Below are 25,268 nucleotides of genomic sequence, written 5' to 3'. Positions count from 1 at the left end.
GGGTCCCTCTAGCTGTCATCTGGTGGTGAAAGTTCTGTATAAGAATGTGTTTGTGGTAAACCTTTCCTTCCTGAGAAATATTTCATTATAAGTATTATACCACAAATGGCTATGATGAACTGCTAGAAACAGAAATTGAAGCATGTATATCTTATTCATAGGTCTTTATTACACTGATGAATTAGTCGCAATGTGTTTAGATTAGTAGTTGGTTTGGAAACTGAAATCTTTCCTCTTGCTTAATTAATTGTAAATGACCAATAATATCATGAGATGTGCTTCCCTAGAAGTCAGAGAAACTTCATTGTAAACAAGTAATATCATATTTATACTACGTTTACAATACCATATATTTTTTTTTAACCTTATGGTTTTCCAAAAGGCAGTTTTGTTTGTTTGTTTATTTATTTGCTTTGGCGGATAATCATAGAATATAGTGGAGTAACAGAGATGGTTGGTCTGGTACATAGAAACAAAGAACAAAAAAACATCACGCTACTCGAGGAGCATAAAAATGATCTCCATTTGTCATGACTGTTGTCAAGAGGCGGGGTGTTTTTTGAGAGAGTAATAGAATCAGAGAGATAAAAGGGATCTTAGAATCTGTCCTTCTTCATATTTCACCAGAGCTATGGTGTGCCATTATTATAGATCATTGTAACTCTCGTGTATTCTCTTCATAATGGAATAATTAGATAAACTGGTTTTCTCATTAGATCACATATTGTCTCAGTGTGGGGTCTGTGAATAGTTTTATAGACTACTAAATTTTGGAAGTTAGTGACGAAGAAGACAGAAACATATACTACCTTCATCCTAAAGTAGTGTTCATCTAGGCTGATCATCCCAGCAGAGATCCCACAGTACCTGGACCCTAGACACTGACAGCTAACCTTGACTTTGGAAGAAAGTTAATCTTTAAATAAGTGAATATTTTTCATTGATTTGCCCTGCAACCTTTTTTTTTTTTTTTTCCTGGGAATAATAACCTCTTTATAGAATTGGTCCTCTCTCAGACCTAGGTGTGCTGTTCTGAGAGAACTCCCAATCAAAATATTGGGCCCTCTGTCTACCAGAGTGGGCAGATGACTTGAGGTGTTTTCTGGGAATTTCAAATTGGAATTAGGGGAAGAGGTTTTATTCTCCAGTGGTGAAGCTACAGTATTAGGCAGAAACTATTTCTTGTTAAGCATAAAAAGCCATGAGATCTGTATAGACTCTGACCCAAAATGAGATCTCAGCAAAGAGTCAATGTCCTAATGACGTTCCAGTGTCCTGAAAGCCAGCTGTACCCCCACCCTTCATGAAGTTGACTTATGAGTTTGTGTTATCATTGGTTATCATTTGGTGATGATACTCAGGAAATTCCCCTTTTTTTCCTAAGTTACTTCATGTTAGATTTGAAGCCAATGGTCCTGTTCTTCCCTGAGAGCTCTAATCTGAAATTTTAATTTGGGTAATATAGGAGTGCCTGCTATAGGATGGTGAGTCTGTAGATTTGAATTATTCAGTGAGTTCAGAACCAGAAAAAAAGTGGGTTCCAATTCTGATTCTGCCACTTACTAACGTGACCTGGAACATGTTAATTCTCTTCTTTGACCTTTATTTCCTTATTAGTAAAATAGAAATACCATGATGAGCAGTAGCAAGAATTCAGATAATGTATCTGAGGACCTAGCTCAATGCTAATGCAATGCTTGGACTCAACAAGTGTTAGTTCATTGACCCTTCCCTCCCCAACCTTCTCCAGTGTTCTAAAAGTGAAGAAATAAATGTAAACTATTTAGCAAATCTTCTAACTTCATAAGATTTTTCATTCTATTTTGTGGTGCTGGTCTTTAGTTAATTGTCGGAAATAATTAAGTTGTTGTCTTTGTTATAAATGATTTTACACATTTTTGGTTGTACACGATAATTGTCAAATCAGATTTGACTTAAGAATTACAGTACATTAAGCTGAAACCTAAATGCCTGTTGTTGCGACGACTGATGATTATGAGGACTGACTGGTTTATAAACTTGTCAGCAGAGACAACCTTCAACTTCATTTTGTTTTTTGTTTTTTTCTCAAAGTGAACAGTGCTAGGCATGAATGAGCCATGGATTTTGGTGTGTTTCTCTATTGATAAAGTCCTTGTTTATTTATATGGAGTTTGTAGTGATCAGAAGGGCTTTGTGGTGATACTATAACTTCAGGAGCAATTTCTCTGGTAGGAGAAGTGAGAAAGTGTAACCTTGCCGAGTCTATGAAGAAGGACATTCCAGGTAGGTATCAAGGGGAAGACTTGAAAGCAGGGGCTGAGAATAATTTGCCTGAAAGATATGAAAGGCCTAAATAGTTTGATAGATTAAAGAATGAAGTAGTCTTCAAGGTAGGTTTTGAATCTGTCTTAAAGTATGGTGGAATCTGCTGCATAATCTTGAGGATGAGAATAGTATGATCAAAGTGAGTAGGGAAGAGCGGTTCAGAAGCAACACAGGGGTCTAGAATTGAAGGCAAATAGCTGGCTACAAAAATAGTTAACTAAAATCGTTAAGCACTTCATCTGTGAAGCATCGTTGTGGGCGATCATCAAGTAAATGAAAGCATACAGCATAATAAAATCTTTTTCCCTTTCACACTAACAGTAATAAACAGAAACCAAAAAATCTGGTTAAGAAGTCCCCAAGCATGGGGCGCCTGGGTGGCTCAGTCGGTTAAGCGGCCGACTTCAGCTCAGGTCACGATCTCGCGGTCCGTGAGTTCGAGCCCCGCGTCGGGCTCTGGCTGATGGCTCAGAGTCTGGAGCCTGCTTCCGATTCTGTGTCTCCCTCTCTCTCTGCCCCTCCCCCGTTCATGCTCTGTCTCTCTCTGTCTCAAAAATAAATAAAAAACGTTAAAAAAAAAATTTAAAAAAAAAAAAAAAAAAAAAAGAAGTCCCCAAGCATGTGATTGAGCTGTCAAGGTAAAAGAGAATTGCAGGATCACGGTCTTAGCCTCTACAAACAGGAGAATATTCTGGGAAGAAGAGCAAGATAATGAGCAAATACTTTTAAAAGTCTAGGGTAGGGTTAAAAGTATCTCACTGTCTGGATGACTTCCTACAGAATAGGTTCTGTCAAAGGACCTACAGAAGTGACAGCACTTACAGGTGCCCAGGACCTCAGTGTTCTCTCAGGCTTCAGTTGGCTTTGTTCTTGTGTCCCTTCATTCACACATAATTTTTAAGTAGCAGTTTTGCTTAAACAACATTATACTTTCACATCCTTGGTTAGAGAGTTCCACCCAAAAAGTATTTACCTCTGGACCTAGGTCAACTTAGAAAACCAAAACAAGTAATTACACGCAATGTTGGTCCTGAGCCCAGTCTTAAACTCTCTCTCTCTTTTTTAATCAGTCGTTTGGCTGATAGAATAGATAATTTGCTCATTAAACCTATGTATTTTGTTAGACTGAGATGAGGAATCCATAACACCTTTGAAATTAAGATTAGATTTTAAATTCATCTTAATAAATTAGGATCTGTTTTGAAGGATCTGTTTTGAAGGATCTAACTTACCCAGTTTTCCTTGGGGCAGCCTAGAGGTGGTGAAAGATGAGAGCTCTGCAGCTAGATGGTTTGAGTTCAGATAGGCATTCATGATACAGAGCTTTAAGGATGTGATAGGGGAAAGAGTAGAGCACCCCAAAACTACTCCAGGTGTATATTGTTTTACCTTCCTATAGAAACAGCTTTTTAAGAACTTTGATCTAACACCATGCTTTTGTTTATAATTTATAGACTAAACAGTCTTAAGTAAGCTTTTCTGAAAATGCAGTAATCAAAGGTAGTAGAGACACTACACCATGGTTAAGAACAGACCCAAGAGCAGTACCGCCTTGGTTCAGATCCTCCTTCTGCCAGGATTTGGCTGTGACCTCAGTATGCCTTAGTGTCTCCATCTGTAAAATAGCGTTAGTAATAGTATCTGTCTCATCGAAGGCTGTAAGGTTTAAGTGAGTGAACCCTTGGGAAATGTTTGAACTGAGTGTGACACATATTAGGCACTCAACAAGTGTTGCTGTTGTTGTTATTTAAGACACCCCATTCTGCTGATTCCATGACACAGTCACAGATGAAAACTTGCTGTGGCTGCAAGCAATACCAATATACTTACCCAATATAACAGCTAATAATGTCATTATTTCATTCTCCAAGAATAGTTTCACCAAACCTGAATTTAACAGAAAGATTACTTCTTATACACTGCACTCCTCTGTATTCTGCATCATGGTGCTAACTTGTGACCAACAAATATTTCCCAGAAGCCTGCTCCATGTCTCATACTCTGCCGGGTACTTGAAATACAGTGATTAAAAAAAAAAATCACACAAATTTCTCACAGTCTGGTAGAGGAGATAATGTGCCCTGATCTAATATGTTATATTAACTTTCTTTTGCAGGATTGTGGTGGTGAGGGTGCTGAGGGGATGTACAATTTTGCATCTACTCAAATCATTTAAAGGTCTTTTGTCTACTCACAGTCCCTCAGTTAAACATCTTCCTTCAATTTACTTTCTTTATGATAACAAAAAATAGTATAGGCTCACTTTAGACAATTTGACTCGGTGTTATAGCTTCTTTTTTTTTTTTTTTTTTTTTGGTCTTTTTTTCCTGCTTTATAATTTTTTTAACATTAAGCATCTTTTTCTCTGGAAATCAGGAAAAATTAAACCGGAGAATTTGGGGAAGTACAGGAAAGTATAAATAGAAGGAAAACTAGCCATAATTCGACTTCTCTTAACATTTTGACATATTTCCTTCAGTTACTTTGTTTACTTTTATTATTTAGCTGAGAACATGCTGTGTGTATATATAATTCTATTTATAGGGTTACTGTGAAGATAAAATGATATATTTACAGCTCTACACACAGTGTCTGATAGGTATACATCAAACATTCAATAATTGTTAGTATTACCGTAGTTATCATGCCCTTTTTTACCTCTTATGTGGTAAGCATTTAGAAAGTCTTCATAGGGGCGCCTGGATTGCTCAGTCGGTTGAGCATCCTACTCTTATGTCGGCTCAGGTCCTGATCTCAACCTGTCTGTGTTGGTGGGGCTTAGTGCTGACAGTGGGGAGCCTGCTTAAGATTCTCCTCTCTCTGCCTCTCCCCTAGCTTGCGTGCATACATGCTCTCTCTCTCTCTCTCAAATAAATGAACATATAGAAAATCTTCATAAACATTGTACTTTATTTTTTAATTTTTAAATTTTATTTAAATCCAAGGTCCTTAATATATAGTGTAATAATGATTTGAGGAGTAGAATTTAGTCATTCGTCACTTACATATAACACCCCGTGCTCATCCCAACAAGTGCTTTTATGCCTATCACCCAATTAGCTCATCCCCCCATCTAGCACCCCACCAGCACCCTCAGTTTGTTCTCTGTATTTAAGGGTCTCTTATGGTTTGTTTCCCTTTCTTTATCTTATTTTTCTTTCCCTTCCCCTATGTTCATTTATTTTGTTTCCTAAGTTCCACATATGAGTGAAGTCATGATATTTGTCTTTCTCTGATTTATTTCGCTTAGCATAATACACTCTAGTTCCATCCATGTTGTTGCAAATGGCAAGATTTCATTTTTGATCGCCAAATAATATTCCATTGTTTATATATACCACATCTTCTTTATCCATTTATCAGTCAATGGGCATTTGAGCTCTTTCCATACTTTGGCTATTGTCAATAGCACTGCTATAAACATTGGGGTGCTTGTGCCCCTTCAAATCAGCATTTTTGTATCCTTTGGATAAATACATGGTAGTTCAATTGCTGGGTCGTAGAGTAGTTCTAATTTTAATTTTTTGATTTTTAATTTTAATTTTCCGTACTGTTTTCCAGAATGGCTGCACCAGCTTGCATTCCCACCAACAATGCAAAAGAGACCCTCTTTCTCCACATCCTCGCCAACATCTGTTGTTGTCTGAGTTGTTAATGTTAGCCATTCTGACAGGTGTGAGGTGGTATCTCATTGTGGTTTTGATTTGTATTTCCCTGATGATGAGTGATGTTGAGCATCTTTTCACGTGTCTGTTGGCCATCTGGATGTCTTTGGAAAAGTGTTCTTGTCTTTTGCCCATTTCTTCACTGGATTATTTGTTTTTTGGGTGTTGATTTTGATATGTTCTTTATAAATTTTGGATACTAACCCTTTATCTGATATGTCATTTGCAAATATCCTCTCCCATTCCATCAGTTGCCTTTTAGTTTTGCTAATTGTTTCCTTCACTGTGCATTTTATTTTGATGAGGTCCCAATAGTTCGTTTTTGCTTTTGTTTCTCTTGCCTCTGGAGACATGTCAAGTAAGAAGTTGCTGCAGCCAAGGTCAAAGAAGTTGTTGCCTGTTTTCTCCTCTAGGACTTTGATGGCTTCCTGTCTTACATTTAGGTCTTTCATCCATTTAAAAAAATTTTTTTTAACATTTATTCATTTTTGAAAGACAGAGAGAGACAGAGTGCGAATGGGAAAGGGGCAGAGAGAGAGGGAGACAGAATTTGAAGCAGGCTCCAGGCTCCAAGCAGTCAGCAAGGAGCCCGACGCGGGGCTCAAACTCACAGACCGCAAGATCATGACCTGAGCCGAAGTCAGCCTCCCAACCGACTGAGCCACCCAGGCGCCCCAGGTCTTTCATCCATTTTGAGTTTATTTTTGTGCGTGGTGTAAGAAAGTGGTCCAGGTTCATTACTCTGCATGGAGCTGTCCAGTATTCCGAACACCATTTGCTGAAGATTGTCTTTTTTCCATTGGATATTCTTTTCCTGCTTTGTCAAAAATTAGTTGGCCATACGTTTGTGGATCCATTTCTGGGTTCTCTATTCTGTTCCATTGATCTGAGTGTCTGTTTTTGTGCCACTACCATACTGTCTTGATGATTATAGCTTTGTAATACAGCTTGAAGTCTGGAATTGTGATGCCTCTAGCTTTGGTTTTCTTTTTCAGGGTTGCTTTGGCTATTCGGGGTCTTTTCTGGTTCCATACAAATGTTAGGATTGTTTGTTCTGTCTCTGTGAAGAATGCTGGTGTTATTTTGATAGGGATTGCAGTGAATATGTAGATTCCTTTGGGTAGTAGCAACATTTTAATAATACTTGTTTTCCAATCCATGAGCATGGAATGCTTTTCCATTTTTTTGTGTCTTCTTCAATTTCTTTCATAAGCTTTCTGTAGTTTTCAGTGTATAGATTTTTCACCTCTTTTGTTAGGTTTATTCCTAGGTATGTTATGATTTTTGGTGCAATTGTAAATGGAATCAATTCCTTGATTTCTCTTTCTGCTGCTTCATTATTGGTGTATAGAAATGCAACCAATTTCTGTGCATTGATTTTATTTCCTGCGACTTTGCTGAATTCATGGATGAGTTCTAGGAGTTTTTTGGTGGAATCTTTTGGGTTTTCCACATAGAGTATCATGTCATCTGTGAAGAGTGTAAGTTTGGCTTCCTCCTTGCTGATTTTGATGCCTTTTATTTCTTTGTGTTGTCTGATGGCTGAGGCTAGGACTTCCAACACTATGTTGAATGACAGTGGTGAGAGTGGACATCCTTGTCATGTTCCTGACCTTAGGAGGAAAGCTCTGTTTTTCCCCATTGAGGATGATATTAGCAATGGGTCTTTCGTATATGATTTTTATGATCTTGAGGTATGATCCTTCTATTCCTACTTTCTTGAGGGTTTTTGATTGAGAAAGGATGCTGTATTTTGTCAAATGCTTTCTCTGCATCTATTGAGAGGATCATATGGTTATTATCCTTTCTTTCATTAATGTGATGTATCACATTGATTGATTTGAGGATATTGAACCAGCCCTGCATCCCAGGAATAAATCCCACTTGATCATGGTGAATAGTTCTTCTAATTCTCTTGATTCTTTTAATAACTCTTGCTAGTATCTTGTTGAGAATCTTTGCATCTATGTTCATCAAGGAAATTGGTCTGTAGTTCTCCTTTATAGTGGGGTCTTTGTCTGGTTTTGGAATCAAGGTAATGCTGGCTTCATAGAATGAGTTTTATCTCAGATGCGATTGTGTTTCAAAACCCCACACTTCAGAGACCCCTGTGGCTTGGACCCCCGCCGACTCTCTGGGGGAGGGTCTTGCTGAGCAATGGCCGGGTGCCAGCTTGCCCAGAAAATGTTCCTGCAGTCTGACAGCAGCAGAAGTTCAGAGATTATGGCAAATCACAACACACAGCTAGCATGAGGTTTCACCACACTCTGGCATCTTTGTCCCAATACCAGCAAATGTGGCTGCTCTATGGGGTCCACTAGGACCTTTGCCTGTGGGAGGCCATATGACCTCTACCAAATGCACTCCATGCAGGAGAACCGCTTCTTCCCGCATGGCACCCGTGTGACAGAGCCTGCTGCCTGCTCCTGGGGATTTGCCCTGGTTCCCCACCAGAGCACCACCAGGACTGAACTCCGGAACTTCAGACTCTGTGCTCCACTGTTTTTAGAATCCTGATGCTATTGAAAAGCACTCCTTGCTTCCTGTCCGTGGTTTTGGGGAACAGATTTCTTGTTCAGTCACCTGCAGGTGTTTTTACTCTCTCTCTCTCTTTCTCTCCAGCTACTCTCGAGGGAGTGTTTTTCTTGCCCTCTCCCAATACACCATACTCTCCCTCTTTCTCTGTCCTCTGTCTGCAAAAACAGCTCCCTATGCTCCACGGCTTTTCTCTCCCCCAGTTCACCTCTCCGCACTGGGTACCTGCCAAGTTCTTTGGCTCAAGTTATGCAGATTGTTGTGTTAATCCTCAGATCAATTTCCTAGGTGTGTAAAATGGTTTGGTGCTGATCTAGCTGCATTTCAGGGATGAGACAAGCTGAGGGTCTCCATGCTACCCCTCCATCTTAACTTGAAAGTCCATAAATGATTTTTAAAGGGGGTATGCATTAGGAAAAAAGTCCTTAGGGCACCTGGGTGGCTCAGTTGGTTAAGTGTCTGACTTTGGCTCAGGTCATGATCTCATGGTTCGTGGATTTAAGCCCCGTGTCGGGCTTTGTGTTGACAGCTCAGAGCCTGGAGTCTGCTTCAGATTCTCGCTTGCTCTCTCTCTGCCCCTCCATTGCTTGTATTCTCTCTCATAAAATAAATAAATAAATAAATAGCTTTTTTAAAGAAAAAACTCCTCTTTCTCCTCAAGATTCAGGTTCATTAAATTGAGGGTAGAGCTTGCATATCTTATTTTCAAAGCTTCTCAGATGATTTCTATGCATACCCTTGATTAAAGTCAGTGACTTATTCACATCCTTTTTGGGTCACCTTTTCAAAGCCCATCTATTGGTACATCATCCTTTGGCTTAAAAGCTTTCCATGTTTCCCCCAATGCCATTGGTATAAATTCCAAACTTCTTAGCTTGTGGTAGAACAGGCTTCATTCACATCCTGGCCCTAATCTACTTTTCCAGAGGCATTTTCAGCTATTCCCCTTCAAGTGCCTTTGAGTCCAGCCAAATAAGTTAAACCCAAATATGCCATGTACTTTTGGGCTTCTGTGCCTTTTCCCATACCATTTCATCCATCCAGGGTACCTTAACTTTTTTCTGTATCTGAGAAACTCCTCAGTGTTACTTCAGCCTCACTCCCATTGCCCCCCTCCTTTCCTCCAAGAGTAACTGCTCTTCTTTGACTCCTCAATTTTAGCTGCTTTCACTACTTTGCATTATGATGATCTGTTTATATACCTGTCTTCATCAATATGTAGTTAGGTTATTGGGATGAAGATAGCCTTACTTATCTTTTGTGAGTAGGTACCCAGGAAGAATGCTTCTTTCTTTTTGATTAAGATTTTAAAAATTCTCTCCATGTCTTCTTTTGTATCGACTACTTCTGCCTAGCAGATTGCCTTCTGTCTGTATCATCCATCTATCTCCTCAAAAAATTGGCATGTCTTATGAACAAAGAAGGAACCTCCCAAATTTGTACGAAGAGATGGTTGGTGGTCATTTGGGTATCAGGGAACTCATTTGTGTCTAAGGATGCCTTGTTGAGATCTTCATCAAAGGAAGATATAAAACATCTGGTGACATGTTCAAGGTATTCAACACGGTTTTGCACGTTAAAGAAGACCAACAAAGCTGATCTGATGAGTTGTGTCAATTCTGCCTTGTAAGTTTCTGAAACTGGTACTATTAATGTCTACTTCACACCTGGAAGCATTTTTTCAGCTGTGTCCTACTGGCCATATGAAAAAAATTTTTAAGCCAGAAGTCATTCTTGGTGTATTACATCTCCTAGGACCACATCTGAGTTGTTGGTTTTCACAGTGAATTGTGGGTCTAGTGGTAGATCCTAAATAAAGACTCCCTTTATGTTTTCAAATTCCTCTTTCATCTTGGACTACGAACACATAGTACCTATTTCTCTGGGAAAATGTGCTAGAAGTTCACAAAGGGTATGAAGTTTTGGGGGGAGTTAAGATTAGCTTCCAACTTACAATGTAGTCATTACTGTCTGGTTCTGAGGTTAGAGAAGAGGCTTTGATGTATGTGCTAAAAGATAATAATTGAGCATGGGGCCCTTTGTTTGTTGAGCATCGACTCTTGATTTTGGCTCGGGTCATGATCTCACAGTTTGTGGGATCAAACCCGGTTTGGGATTCTCTCTCTCCCTCTCCCTCTGTCCCTCTCATTTGCACTCTCTCTCTGTGTCAAAATAAATAAACATTAAAAGAATGATAATAATTGAGCATGCTATCTGCCAAGAGATAGAGATGATTGTTAACAAGTCTTGTGGCATCACACCAAACAAAATACTACAAATCATGAAATTTTATCACATGGATCCATGTGTAAGACATTTTTTTAAAAAATTTTTTCTATTGTCATTTTTCCTCTGAGAATGTCAGAAAGGAAATTGAATGTAGTAGTATCTTCAATATTGAAAAATACTAGGTATCTGTATTAGTTCTGAAAGCATGAACATGTCCTTATCTTATTTGGGAAATGGGTCACTAATAATAATATATTAAACGAGCAAAGCCCATTCTGTTTTCAGGACCAGAATGTTTCTGGTGCCCTCAAGGATGAAAAGCTGTGATGTTGGATTTGTTTCTTTCATAGGAATTGTCTCCTTGTTCCATTTGGACATTTAGTCCATTAGAACTAGAGTTAATCTCTGTTCATTTTTATTATTAGCCTAAAATGATTGATTGATTGATTGATTGATTCATTGATTATAACTCAGCACAGCTACTTGGCATTAATAGGCTTGAAAGTGTGGGAGGCAATATTGGATATCTGCCTGGAAGATAGGTGGGGAAATATATAATGTAGAATTAAATTCTAGCCTAGAAAAGCATATTTCAGTTCTGAATGTCTTACTTTGCAACTTGTCACATAAAGGGAGGAATGTGTAATAAATAAACATAGTACTGTGGCTTAAAAGTCAAGAGACCTAAATCTGTTCCCTGCAAATTACTTTCCATTAATCCTCTCTGTTAAATGGAAAACCATTAAAAATATTTCCCAGGGTGCCTGGGTGGCTCATTGGTTGAGTGTCCAACTCTTGACTTTAGCTCAGGTCATAATCTCAGTTTGTGGGATCAAGCCACATATCAGGCTCTGCACTGAGAGCACAGAGCCTGCTTGGGATTCTCTCTCGCCCTCTCTCTCCCTCTCTCTCTCTCTCTCTCTCTCTGCCCCACCATGTGCTTTCTCTTGCTCTCTCTCTCTCTCTCGCTCTCTCTCAAAAATAAATAAATAAATAAATAAAATATTTCCCTACCCAGAAATAAAATTGGTTAAAAAAAAAAGAGGCGTGTATAGATAGATATAGAGATAGGTAGGTAGGTAGTCCTTGGCTTAACCTGAAAATTTTCCCTTGCGTTTTTGAGTGTATTATAAAACCTGCAAAACAGTAAAGGCTCTGGTCCCTTAATATTCACCAAGACTTGCTAAGTATAACCTCTACAAAATCACTTTACATAATTAACTCAGCACTTAAATATAAGGAGAAACCAGGAGCTAGTTCCCAAGCACCTAAATATGAAAGAAGGACTTTTTTGCTTCACTTTTTGGCTTTGATGGACAAATTTCTCTGAAAAGTACTTCTTTCAACTTAGGAAAGGAAGTGAGAGATTTCCCAGGAGTAATATTTAGCAATAGTCATGTGGCTCCGATGCAAGACAGTAACCCTTTGTAGCTGAACTTGGTGGGGAGGAAGAAGAGCAAAATCATAGATTCCTTTTGGTAAGTTTGGATTCATTCTTTTAAGACTTTCTCAAAAAGGAGCACTAGATCTTGAGTCCAGAAAACCAGTGCTACAGACGAGTTATCAAATGTACTTACCTTAAAATTTAAATTTAGATTATGTTATAAAAGAAAGCATTCTAGGGGTACCCAGGTGGCTCAGTTGGTTAAGTGTCCAACTCTTGATCTCAGTTCAGGTCTTGATCTCAGGATTGTGAGTTCAAGCCCCACATTGGGATCCACAGTCTGCATGGAGCCTACTTAAAAAAAAAAAAAAAAAGCATTCTGATTAGAGGATAAGTATAAAATATGGATTGATTGTTAAGATTCTAGTAAAGCATTAATAAAAGAATTTAGTATTTAACAGCCTGTTTTGGTAAAAAGTATGCAAACTAAATCCATCTTGTTCATCTGTGATCTTCCCTTTCTTGCCGATGACAAACGTGTGCTATGGCTATAGCATCTTTTGGCATCAGAGTCTCCCCATCACCTCCCAACTTGCTCCTGTGTTTACGTTGGTCTATTTTGATGGGCTTTTTCCATCATTCTTTTCTGCCCTCCCCCTGTGCCCACCTGCCAGTTTCTTGACTCTGCTGTGCTGCCTTCCTGCCCATCTCTTCTTCCATCACGGGCCCATTTTTGACACATTGTCCTTCTTTCTGTTCCTGCTTTGTCTCACTCCCCTCCTCAGGCTTGCACTGTGCTGTCACCTGATTCGGGTATGCCCAGGAAACCTAATCCTTTCCACTGCCCTCATCATCATGTCTGTCCACCCAAATCTAAGGGAAGACAGTGAACTCTAACCAAATCAGGAACAACGTGCAAGTTGCCATTGTGACCCTCATAATATACCACAAACGTCAAACACCTCGTAACCCTGGAAACACCTAAGATACAAAGATACTAATTAAGTAGCAGAACTCAGCCTCTTGTGCACTAAAACTACGGAACAAAATCCGGCGAAATTACATCCCTGTCATGGTGTGTGTGTGACCAGTCGCTCCTCTTGGTGCAGTGCAGCTCTGTGGTCCTTTGGCTTTGAGTGAAAGAACCCTTCTTGTTGAGTTTGCTTGGGCTGCACCTATCCATCTCCACCCTTCCTCCCTGTGAATCCTACTGTGCTTATCAGAAGCAATGATAGTTGGTTCCTTTGCCCCTATCACTCTTTCATTTGTTTCCCCGGTCCTGTTGGTAATTATTAATACAATGTAAATGTCTTTCCTTTCAGTCCTCCTCGTCCTCTGGCCAACATGAACGACACCATGGTGAGCCACCTGTCCTCTGGGGTGCCCACCCCCACCAAGAGGTATGTAGGGCCTACGCCTCAGTCACTGCTCAGAGTTGGGTACAGGCCTGGCCGGGGAAGCAGAGATTCCACAGGGCAGAATTCTCCTCCTTTAACTGTCTTTTAAAATTATTTTGTGATTTTTTTTTTTTCTTCTTTTTTTCCCCACTAACTCGTAAATGTAGCACCAAAGGAGTCTGCTTGTGAGTGGTGCCTGAGGTGGAAACTCTTCATTTGTGACAAGCAGTGAACACAGTGTCAAAGCAGATTTGGCACTTTGGAAAGCCTCTTCTTTAACATTAAATAATATTTTGATGATCATGAATTTCAACAATTTTGCATTTGCATTCTTTAAATGTTGAAGATCACTTCTGCTTCTTGATTAGACTGTGTAAACTGAATTAATCCCTGATAATTCTCCTAAATCAATGTGTATATGATTCATAAACATTTAAGTTGAAAAGCTTGGGTCTTTTAGTTTTACAGAGAGTCTCCTTTAGGGTCCTACAAGGAGCTAGAACTGTGTAGTCCTTTCTCTTCTTTATTTAATTTACTCTTCTCCAAAATTCTCTCAGGCAGGACTTAAAAGAACTCTATAAAATGGCTTACTCTCTGTTTGATTTAAGCTGTTCCATAATGAGAGTATTGCAGAAACTCCCTCAAAGGCACAGCCATTAAAGAATCCTTTCTAACAGTCATCACCCAAAAAAGAACAAAAAAACAAAGACATTCCAACCAACTCCCCAAGTTCTTCCTGAAGAAAAACTACTTTGTGCCATATGTACTGATTGCTTTGGATTAATTCAGCTATAGAAATGTCATCTGCTTAATAATACTGTGACTTAACATATAATATATGATACTTAAGATCAACTGTGTTTGTTTTCATTGGCTAAAACTCCTGGAGCACTCTTTCCCAAACTTGACTGCTGAGAAGATTCAAAAGAATCACGTGGGTCAGTTATTAAAAATACAGTTTTCTGGGACCACATCAGACCCAGTGGATCCTGAGATCTTGAGAAGTTACACCTCTAACAATAAGTATTCCAGGTGATTCTTATCATCAAGCAAGTTTGGGAAAGAGCCTTAGAAGGAAGCTATGGAGTAAACTGGAATAGAGGATTTAGGGATTAAATCAGAGTGACCTGATAATGTGTTGTCCACTAGGAAACTCAAGACGACCAGGTAAGAATCCTTGCCTACAGCCTTGTTGAGACACTACCGCTTCTTCTTCTTTTTTTTTTTTTTTTTTCCATGTTTATTTTTGAGAGAGACAGAGACAGAGCATGAGCAGGGGAGGGGCAGAGAGATTAGGAGACACAGAATCTGAAGCAGGCTCCAGGCTCCCAGCTATCAGCACAGAGTCCGACACGGGGCTCGAACTCACAAACTGCGAGATCGTGACCTGAGCCACCCAGGCGCCCCCCTTACCGCTTCTTTTGAGCAGATTTGAGTGGTATTCTTGACTACAGCATAGACTTGAGCCTGACTGGCTGCCTTTAAGTCCTGGCTCTCACCTGACCTTGAACAAGATTTTTATCTTCTTTTTTTAAATATATAAAATGGGGACAATGATAGTGTCTACCTTGTGGGGTTATGCGAAAATTTAAGATATTGTTTTCACTATTTAAGAGGTAAACTGATGAGGGGTGCCTGGGTGGCTCAGTCAGTTAAGCATCTGACTTCGGCTCAGGTCATGATCTCACAGTTCTTGAGTTCAAGCCCCACATTGGGCTCTGTGCTGACAGCTCAGAGCCTGGAGTTGCTTGGGACTCTGTCTCCCTCTCTCTCTGCCCCTCCCCCGCTAGTCCTCTGTCTCTGTCTGTCTCAAAAAATAAACAAACATTAAAAAAAATTAAGAACTAAACTGATGAGAGAAGAGGTGGTGAAGAAACAATAACTTATAGATGACACTCTTTTTAGCAAAGTCTAGTAGACTTGGTCCTTCCTAGAGGTGGTTATCACAGACTTTGTAGGCATTGACCAGCAGAACAAAGGCAGCCAGAGCCCTTAGCAGGCCAGAACGGAAGACTGAGCGCTATAATTTATTAAGAAGAGTAGTTGCCATATGGGAACAAGATGCTCCCATCCTAACAATTTAGTCCTTAGAATTTTAGATTTCATTTATATTCAGGATGAGATTATGATGTAACACGTGGGCATCAATTGCATAATCCATAGATTTGGCTTTTTGTGGCCCAAGTTACCAAACCAATGTAAATTTCCAACTAGTATTCTGTTTACTTCCTTAAGGATTCATCAGTTTTTCTTTTTTCCTCCAAATGTCATTAGACGTGTGTCTCCAGAGTCTGGTGAAAGCTAGGAACCCAGCACATCATCCCAGTCATACAGAACCTTCCTCTGCTGGGGCAGAGAATCCTCAAGGAGAATAAAGCTACTCTCCAGAATTAAGAAGTTTCCTTTAGGACTCAGCATACGACATAAATCACTGAATCAGACAAGAACATGCACAGTAATAAAAATGCAGGAAAAATTTATGAGCTACAGTTTCTGTAAGAGCTACAGTTTCTGCCTTTTCAGGAGGCAGTGCATATGAAAGTAGTGATAGCTCCAAGGGTCAAAAATACTATGTGAGTCCAAATAGAAGATGCTCACAAATGTAAGAGTGACTTTTTAAAGAAGAAAAACTTACCAATGGCAAAGATGCTGGCTGTCATGTGAGATGCTGTGAATTATGTTCCTGAGAGGGTCCACTGTAGGGATTTGCTCTATATAATATTCTTCTAGTATTCCTATATTGAAATTTCTATAATTGGAAAGAAATTTCATCTTTGCTTTAGACTAAATAGTTCCTGGAAATTTGCTTTCTTTAAAAAAAACCAGAAGAGGGTTTGCTGACTGGCTCAGTCAGTTGAGCGTCCGACTTCGGCTCAGGTCATGATCTCACGGATAGTGAGTTTGAGCCTTGCGTTAGACTCTGTGCTGACAGCTCAGAGCCTGGAGCCTGCTTCGGATTCTGTGTCTCTCTCTCTGCCCCTTCCCCGCTCATGCTCTGTCTCTCTCTCTCTCAAAAATAAATAAACATTAAAAAAATTAAAGTAAATAAAATAAAATAACGAGAACAATGTACTTAAAAACAAACAACAAAAAACTTTCAAAACTTTAAAACAGGCTTAAAGTCTCCCCCTTCTACTGGATTTCCTCCAAGGCTTGTCTGTCCCTCTTTTTCCCCAGGGTTCAGAATGTGAATGGTGGTATTAGTCTCTGGACTAAGGTACTGTATTATTTTATTTATTCATTCATTTTTATTTTGAGAGAGAGAGAGAGAGTGAGCGAGCCGGGGGGCGGGGCAAAGAGAAAGGGAGAGAGAGAATCCCAAGCAGACCCTGCTCTTCCAGCACAAAGCCTGACACGGGCCCAGACCCATGAACAATGAGATCATGACCTGAGCCGAAACCAAGAGTCGGATGCTTAACCAACTGAGCCACCCAGGCACCCACTATTATACTGTTTTAAATCATTACATATATTCAGACCAATATCGAAAATTATGCCAATATATTCTAATGTCTTCTAAAGCCTTAGCGTTATTTATGAATATTTAAACTTTTACAATTCTGTGGGCAGTTCATATAACTATGGCAGTAACAAAAACTTCCAATATGACACTTTTTGCTTTGTGCATTCAGTTGGTATATTAGTATTAACTCTTTTAACTTCGTGTATTAAAATTTAACTTAAAATGCACAAACCCAATTAAGCAAGATGAAAAGGTTGTAAATGAACTGCTCTATAGCATTGTGCTCGTAGTTAGTACCAGGTAGATCTTATGGTATGTGTTCTTACTATAGTTAAAAAAACAAAAAGGAAAACAAAAAGAGACAAACCCACAAAGACAAAGGCAAAAGCAGAAGGCAAAGGCAGAAGTGTCCACGGATCACAAAAGTAACTTAAAAGCCGTCGGGATGTCTATCTGTGGCTTCTCCATCTCTTGGTTAGTCACAGAATGCCATCTTCCTTCCCTACTGCTGCGAAACATCTACTTCTCAATACCGCCGATGGCTTCAGATGCACAGCCACAGCGTTGGCACTCAAGAAGTTATGCTTTTCCTCCCTTCGATTAGAAAACTCCAAGGAAGGGTTCTCAACTGTCCTGGATTGGATTACTGCCCACCCTTGTGTATGTGGTAGGCCACACCCATTAAACCTACATCATCAAAACAGAGGAGGGAGTGTGTCCCCAAAAGATGGTCATACTGTCAAGAACAGAAGAGAGAGATCGTGGGAAGGACAAATAACAGAGGCTGTTGGCAGACCACCGTTTTGCTACCGAGCACACAGATGTGTGCAAAAGTATATACATATACACACCTTCTCATACAGGTTTCCTCTCCTAGGGTTTTCCTTCCCATAATGTAGCATTCCACGTACAACTGCAAATGGGTGCATGCCTCTCCCAGGAGTCTGTCCACGTGCTGTAACAGCCCTGGACCCTGGTTACATAGATTATGTCCATTCACCCAGGTCAGGTCTAGGTGTGTCTTTCTATGACTCCTTATCCCCTCCTGCCCTGAAGCAAATGATAAGTTGTAAGCACTTTGCACCCAGTCCACAAAGGTAGAGATCAGAAAGTAGGAGAATTGTAATTCAGACAGCGGGAAAAGGGAGGTGACGGAAAACATGGCATATTAAGCCACATCTGCTGTGTTTCCTTGTGAAACACCACCAAAATGACAGTGTGGGGATTATTTTGAGTAAAAACCCGCAAAAAAAAAAAGAAAAATGAAAGAGGAGACCATACCAACAAGAATTTGGAAGCAGCAAAGCAGGTGGGTGAGTGGAAAGAGATTTTACAGACTGGAGAAGACTACAGCGTAAGCAGATGGGGAGAGGAGCCCAGAAGAAGGCCCGCTCCAGGAATTAGAAGGCAAAGGGAGGATGCAGAGCGTTTAGCTGGTAGTCTGTACAGGAAGCGCTTCGAACCACAGACTATCCACATGACTGGGTAATTGTCCCTACCCCACTCTGCCAAAGAGTTGAGGTTTATATTTGGGGTTTTTGGAACAATACAGCCCCCACGAGATCCTAATTGTCTTCATTATCTCACCCTTGGTGGGCTGAAGCAACTGGCTTCCAGACAACCCATCTCCCTCCCTTCGTTCTGAAGACTTCGGGAAATCACTGCTCCATCCTGTTATTCCTCTCCGGTGCCTGGAACTCCAGCCATCAGGGGCACAAGATCGAGTCCCCACGATCCTTAAGATCACGGTTGAACCAGTTGCTTTTCGTAGTGGCAAAGATAGATGTGTCCCCTCCCTGGGATGAAGTGTTGCTACCATTCATTCCTCAACCCGACTCAGCTAGTTCCACTCAGTGTTTCTCCCCACTTCTAGTATCAGTTTCTATTTTAGTCAGAACCCTTGGCTATAAGTGACAGAAGCTCAGTTTGGATGAGCTTAGGGAAAACAAGAAGATTTTTTTGGTTTTGTAGCCAAACTGGGGGAAGAAGAGCAGGGCTGTACGTGGCTGGGCCTCAGGGATGACCAGAGCCAGGGGGGCTATAACTCACTTAGGTGTTTCCCTGTCTCCCTCTGCTACCCTCATGCTCCTTGCTCCTCCCTGTTGTATGTCAGCTGATTCTTCCCTATAATAGTTACCTTTCACACAGCAGGGAATATATCCGTGAGACCTGTGTGTTCATATTTCATAACCTCAACCCTATAGCTATTGCCTTTCTCTTAGTTCCGACTTGGAAACTCCCAATGAGAGTTCTTTTTGGTCCATCTTAGATCATGTTACCCATCCAGGGGTTTTCTGTTTGGTGGCCCTACCTAGATTACCACGGTTGAATGGGTAGGGGTCGGTTTTCCAAAGAAGGGGGTCTGCTCTCTGTGGAGAAGGTAAGGATGCTAAAGAGACATTAGCTATAGACTTCTTTTTTGGGTGATTTCTGAAAAAAAAATTGCATACCTAAGTAGATTATATCACTCCCGCATTAGCATAGATTTGTTTCAGGAGGCCCTTTTTACCCCCCTACCACCTCATTTTTATTTTCCTCAAATATTAAATAGTGCTTTCTAGTCTGTTTGGTTTATAAAGATGTATTGTGTGCCACCATCTTTGGGTAGCAACATGTAGATATTAGAGCCACTAATTCTAAGAAGTTACCAATTACTAGGAATCATAAGTAAAGGCACGATTTTATCAGTCAAAAATTTTTAACTTAACACATACTTCACAAGAAGGAGAAGTATTTTTTAAAGGCCAGAAAATGCCATGTTCTATATTATTTCTGAGATGAAGACACATGACCAAGTTAAGAGATGCATTGCACTATAATAGTATTACAATGGCTTTCTGAGTGGGTGCCAAGGCAAAGGTTTTATCTTGTTATCTACAGAATACTGAAGAACGACAGAAGCCACAATCTGTTGTTTTTTAGACTGACAGAAATATTGGCAAAACGAAGAAAGGAGGCAAACTGAAATTGGTCAAGCCAGAAATTATCCATTTGTGGACTCAGGCTATTGGTGCTCTTCCCTCCTGTGAAATGAGAGTGAGTTTGGTTGAAAAGCAAGAATTAATGAGGGTTTAAGCACGATCATGAAACAACTTAGCTTGCATGAATTCTTCATGAGAATCTGAGACAACACAAGAATTACTTTTTTCTCCAATCTATTTTTGAGAGACAGAAAAGCAGAGTAATTGAAAATTAACACATAATTTTATGTGACTGCAGGGTCCTCAGTGTTGGCAGATCTCCAAAGTCCATCTGATGGCCCAGGCAGTCAGCCAGGTTTTAGCTGCCTCTGGGTTGGGATTAAATTCCATTTCCATTCAAGCATTTAAGGTAAACCTTCAGCAGTTCTAACTCAGGTTAGTACAAACAGAAAGCTTGAGTATTTCCAAGTCCATACTTTAAAGCTTAAGGTTGGAAAATTGAAGCTTACAGAAGCATAGTAACTCCTCTCCTTGCACTGAAGTAATAGTTACCTCCTCTCATTGGACTGAAGCTGGAGGTCCTCAACCTGAGCAAGAATTACATCCATTATGGACTGTCAGCAGACCAGAGGGGAAGAAGGAACAGGTCTGGGGAGAAAAACTGTGAGTTCAGCATTGCGTGTTCAGACTGAGATGCCTGAGGGATCCTGAGAGTGATCCACAGAGTGATCCAAACTCTGTGGAGTTTGGATGTGGGGGGCCAAGGAAAGGAATAGATGATTCTCCTCCAGGTTCCTTTCTGGCTTACGGTACTTATGGTCGAAACACGGGAGGAAGATTTGGGCAGGAAGATAGCAAGATTATGTTGAATTAGAAGTGCCTGTGGGACACAGAGGAACCAGACCATAGCATGAGTTCTTGTCATCCAGATTCTTCCAGCTACCTCACATTCACACTAGCAAAGGGCAGGCACATACTCATCCAACAAATGTACAGAACCCACACACACACAATTTTACACATTTTTCACATTTGGAGGCTGTTAACTTGAGTCTCTTGACCATATCTGCTCTTAAGAAGCTGACTCAGTGCAGGGCACCTGGGTGGATCAGTTGGTTAAGCGTCCAACTTCGGCTCAGGTCATGATCTCACTGTTGGTGGGTTCGAGCCCCACGTCAGGCTGTGTGCTGACAGCTCAGAGCCTGGAACCTGCTTCAGATTCTGTGTCTTCCTCTCTCTCTGCCCCTTCCCTGCTTGCTTGCACTCTCTTTCTCAAAAATAAATAAGCATTAAAAAAAAAAAAAAAGCCGACTCCGTGCGGTATGCTGCTTTGTAGTGAAAGGGGTGTGCCAAAGGCTTGCACTTATAATGGAAATTCCTATAGCAATGCTGAAATTCCTATGGTGATCCAGTTTAACCATGGCTCTTCACTCCTTCTAACATCAAACTATTACAGTATTTTAACTTAGCCATAGTAAAGCAGATATTTAAAACAAATCAGTGCTGTGGTATAAATTCCTACTTTTTTCATGGATCTTACTAGGAAATCTCCAGTCTACTCCCCACCTCACCCCCAATCTAGTCCTTTCTTTGTTACCAGACATTTTACTGAAATGCAGATCTAATGATGTTACTCTCCTGGTTAAAACTTTCCAGTGGCTCTTTGTTTCTACAGCACTGTCCAATAGCATAGAAACCAAAATGGTAGCCATTAGCCAAGTGTGGCTGTCAAGCACTTGAAATGTGACAGAGGAGTGAATTTTAACTTAATTTGAATTAATTTGAATGTAAACAGGTACATGTGGCTAGTGGCAACACAATTCTACAGGATTAGGCCCACATTCTTCAGTGTGGCTTTGGAGGCTGCTCCAAGGTGACGGTTGCTAGCTAGTCTCCCCAGCCCTACCTTATTTCATTCTTTTTATTTGGCTTCTACACCCAGAATTACTCAAATCACTTACAGTTCCCCAAGCAGGTTTCTGCACCTGCTCCTTCCTTTTTGTGCCTTCCCTTCCTTTTTCCTTTTATGTCCCTCTCTTTGTCATCTAATTCTTCCTTCTGAACTTAGCTTCAGCTCCTCCAGGAAGCCCTCCCTAACACCCTACAACTAGGTTAAGTGTTCTTCCTCTGTGATTCATAGCATGTTGTACATATCAGCGTATCATAATTACCTGTTTGTTCCATGCTTTTCTAGACTATACGCTCATTGAGAGTGAGGACTCACGAGGCTTTATCCAGAAACATACTCCTTTTCTTCAAGTCGTGCTGCTGTTTTGTATCTTAATCAGTACTTCTTCTGTTAGGAAAGGGGTTTTCTTCTTCAATTACTTCAAGCATGTGGCATCTTATTAACATTGCCTGCTTATTCCATTCAGGGCAGAGAAATAAAGGACATGAGTTCTACTGAAGTATCTGGTTCTACTCCAGTACTGCATGATTCACTATAGCTGCCCCCACCCCTGGTTATCTGTAACTTTCCTCTGCAAGAGTGAGAAACCCGGCCCCCATCACCCACCATCCCTGTGCCTATTTGTTTAGCCATGGTAGCATGGATAGTGGTTTCAGAACTGTTTATTTATTTCTTTAATAGATTACTGAGACATAATTCATTCACCATACAATCCATCCACATAAAGTGTACGATTCAGTGGGTTGGGGTATGTTTACAGAGTTGTGTGGCCATCACCACAATCAATTCTAGAACATTTTCATCACCCCCACTACTAAAAGATCACTCACTGTGGTGTGGAGAATCGACTGTAGTGGGCAAGAGTGGAAGAGGAGGGCAGTCAAGGGCTGTTGGGTGGCACTTGGTGAGACGTGCCAGATAGAAAGGATGGCAGCAGTGGGGGCAGTGAAGGGGGCTGGTTTTGGAGGGCAGCCAGTAGGACGGATTAAGGAATTGGATGTGGGGCACGAGGAAGTGAGAAGAAGAAACAAGAAGACTTCTGCTTTGAGCTCGGTGACTGGGTGAGTGGTGGTGCTGTTCCTTTCAACTGGTCAGCCTGGGAGAGTGGCAGGTGAGGAAGTGGGTGGAGAGAATGAGCTCTGTTTTGAACATGTTCAGTTTGGGATGCCTGTTAGGCAGCCAAGGGGAGATGCTGACTAGGCCCTCTAATACACAATCTTGGAGCTCCAGGGGGAGGTCAGAGCTGGAAATGTAAACTTGTGAGGATTACAGTAATACCTTTTGGTGAGATTATTCTGAGAATAAGCAAAAGAGCATATGTGAAAGTCTGTGATAAGGTCACAGGTACTCTGCTGATAATGACTACTACATTATCTTCTGTAATCCTTCCTGTACTCTCTAAAGTCAGTAATACATGAGGTAGATTTTATATTATTATTTTACAGATGAGGGGACTGAATCTCTCTGTGGACAGATTAAAGCCCAAGTTCACATAGCAAGCAGGTATCAGAGTATGGATTAAACCCAAGCCTGCCTCACTCCAGAGCCCATGCTCTCAGATGCTGTGCTCTCCTGCCTCCTGCCAAGCAATGAGCCCTGCTCCGGGGCTACAAACTGCCACTCCAGAAGCAGCCTCTGCTTCTGACCTTGTCCCACCACAACTTACCCTTCATCCCCACCCTCACCGCTCACATCCCTTTCCCTTGTGTCCTGACCCCACAAGTGTGTCTCTTAACTTCTGCCAAAGCACCCTCTCTTGCTGCCACTGGAGCTTCTGCTGAAGCCATGAGACCCTCTGCCTTAGATTCAAAGGCCCCCATCATCTTGGAGAGCAGGTGTCACCCTGGAGTGTGCATCTGGAGCACCTAGAAGCTTGTTTCAAATGCATAGAGCTGGGAGGGTGTCTTGGGAAGGAAAGTATGCTGCAGAGAGAGATGTGCTCATTTCATTGTCACTCCTCTTTTTTAACTCTGGTTTATTCTACTCACCCTTGCTTTTGCTGATCTCCCTAACTGGACAACATTCTATTCTTATGTCTTCTTCTTCTTCCTTTTTGTTTTTTTTTTTTTGTTTTGTTTTGTTTTTTCTGTTTTGTTCCTTAAGTAAGCTGTACACACAATGTGGGGCTCGAACTCACAACCCTGAGATCAAGAGTCACATGCTCTACTGACTGAGCCAACGAGGAACCCCAATTAAGTTTTCTTAGCGAAGAACAGTGTCCCTGTCATCTTAACACTTACTATATTAGCCATTTTACATTTATTTGTGCGATCATCTCTTTTTCTACTAGACTGTTAACATCAAGAGAGCAGCAGCCGTGTCTGGTTCCTGCTTACTGTGGTATGTCTTCCTCTCCTGGCACGGTGCCTGACATCCAGTAGGTGCTCCAGACATTGACTCAAATGCCAGATTTCCATCAGAAATACTACTAGAACTATTGTATATTCTGCCGTGAAAATCACTTACTTTTATGGATGGAATTGACATGTGTCAGCCTAGAATAGAACAAATTATTATTATTATTATTATTATTATTATTATCATCATTATTACTATCGTTATTATCATTATCATTATTTTATGTATTTATCACTTGTGTGGGGTTCCAAACTATTCCAAACTACTGACTCTGCTTTAGAAAAACAGATTTCTAAAGCAAAACCTACTTATAAGTTGGGGGTTGTATATAGATTTATATTTTATCAAAAGGGAAGAATTTAAAGGAAAAAAATCTGGAAACACAGGTACACCTTTCAGTGGAGTATATATTATCACATGTATATCTAACATAACACCCACACCCTGACACAGAATTGTCAGAAAATATATGGACACTTAAGTGCCTTATTTACTGTAGATGGCTACTGATAATGCCTTTCATTTTGGTTTAGATTCCTCATTATCCGGCCAAAGACACTAGTTCTGAATAGCAGTTTTCATAGAAAGTTAAAATGGAGTTTAGTTGGACTATTGCTTCTATAGTGAATGCCTACAATTTCTTTTCTGCCACTCCCTTTGGAACGCACCTTGGTCAGATTTTCACATCCTGTTCGCTGCCAAACCAGTTCTTTCAAGGAGACCAGTGACTTCCTCAGTGTTAAATTCACTGATGAATTCTCAGGACTTATCTTAATTGATCTATCCATGGCATTTGACATAGATGATCGCTCCCTTCTACTTGAAACGCTTTCTATACTTGCCTCCAGCTATTGTGCTCTTCTGCTTTTCCTCCTCTTCCTTCTTGGCCCCCTTTGCTAGTTATTCCATACCTCTTTGAACTCTAAATGTTAGTATGCCACAGGGAGCACTTCTCTTTTCTGTTTGGCCTCACTGTAGGTGATCCCGTCCAGACTCACAGTTTTTAATACTGTCTACATACCAGTGACTTCTAACCTTATTTTTCCAGACCAGACCTTTTTTGCTGAGCTCTAACCTCATATATCTCCTCCTCAGTGGTA

At 40.6% G+C, this 25,268-nt stretch overlaps 1 protein-coding gene across 19 annotated transcripts in view; it reads left to right on the top strand.

Moving 5' to 3' along the window:
* DTNB (dystrobrevin beta) overlaps nucleotides 1-25,268 on the top strand; it is a 238,861-nt gene that overhangs the window by 150,403 nt on the left and 63,190 nt on the right. For 17 of the 19 annotated variants that reach the window (XM_078444896.2, XM_078444895.2, XM_060650345.3 and 14 more), the window contains one exon: nucleotides 13,443-13,520. In XM_078444896.2, coding sequence (XP_078301022.1) covers nucleotides 13,443-13,520 — 78 coding nt within the window. Of the gene's footprint in view, nucleotides 1-13,442; nucleotides 13,521-16,694; nucleotides 16,735-24,100; nucleotides 24,197-25,268 lie in introns of those variants that run through there. The other 2 variants (XM_060650365.3, XR_009615314.3) reach the window with 2 other exon arrangements.

Source organism: Panthera onca, chromosome A3, assembly GCF_046562875.1.
Source record: "Panthera onca isolate mPanOnc1 chromosome A3, mPanOnc1 haplotype 2, whole genome shotgun sequence".
Taxonomy (NCBI): Eukaryota; Metazoa; Chordata; class Mammalia; order Carnivora; family Felidae; genus Panthera; species Panthera onca.
The sequence above is the reverse complement of the archived record's forward strand: the minus strand, read 5'-3'. Positions and strand labels throughout refer to the sequence as shown.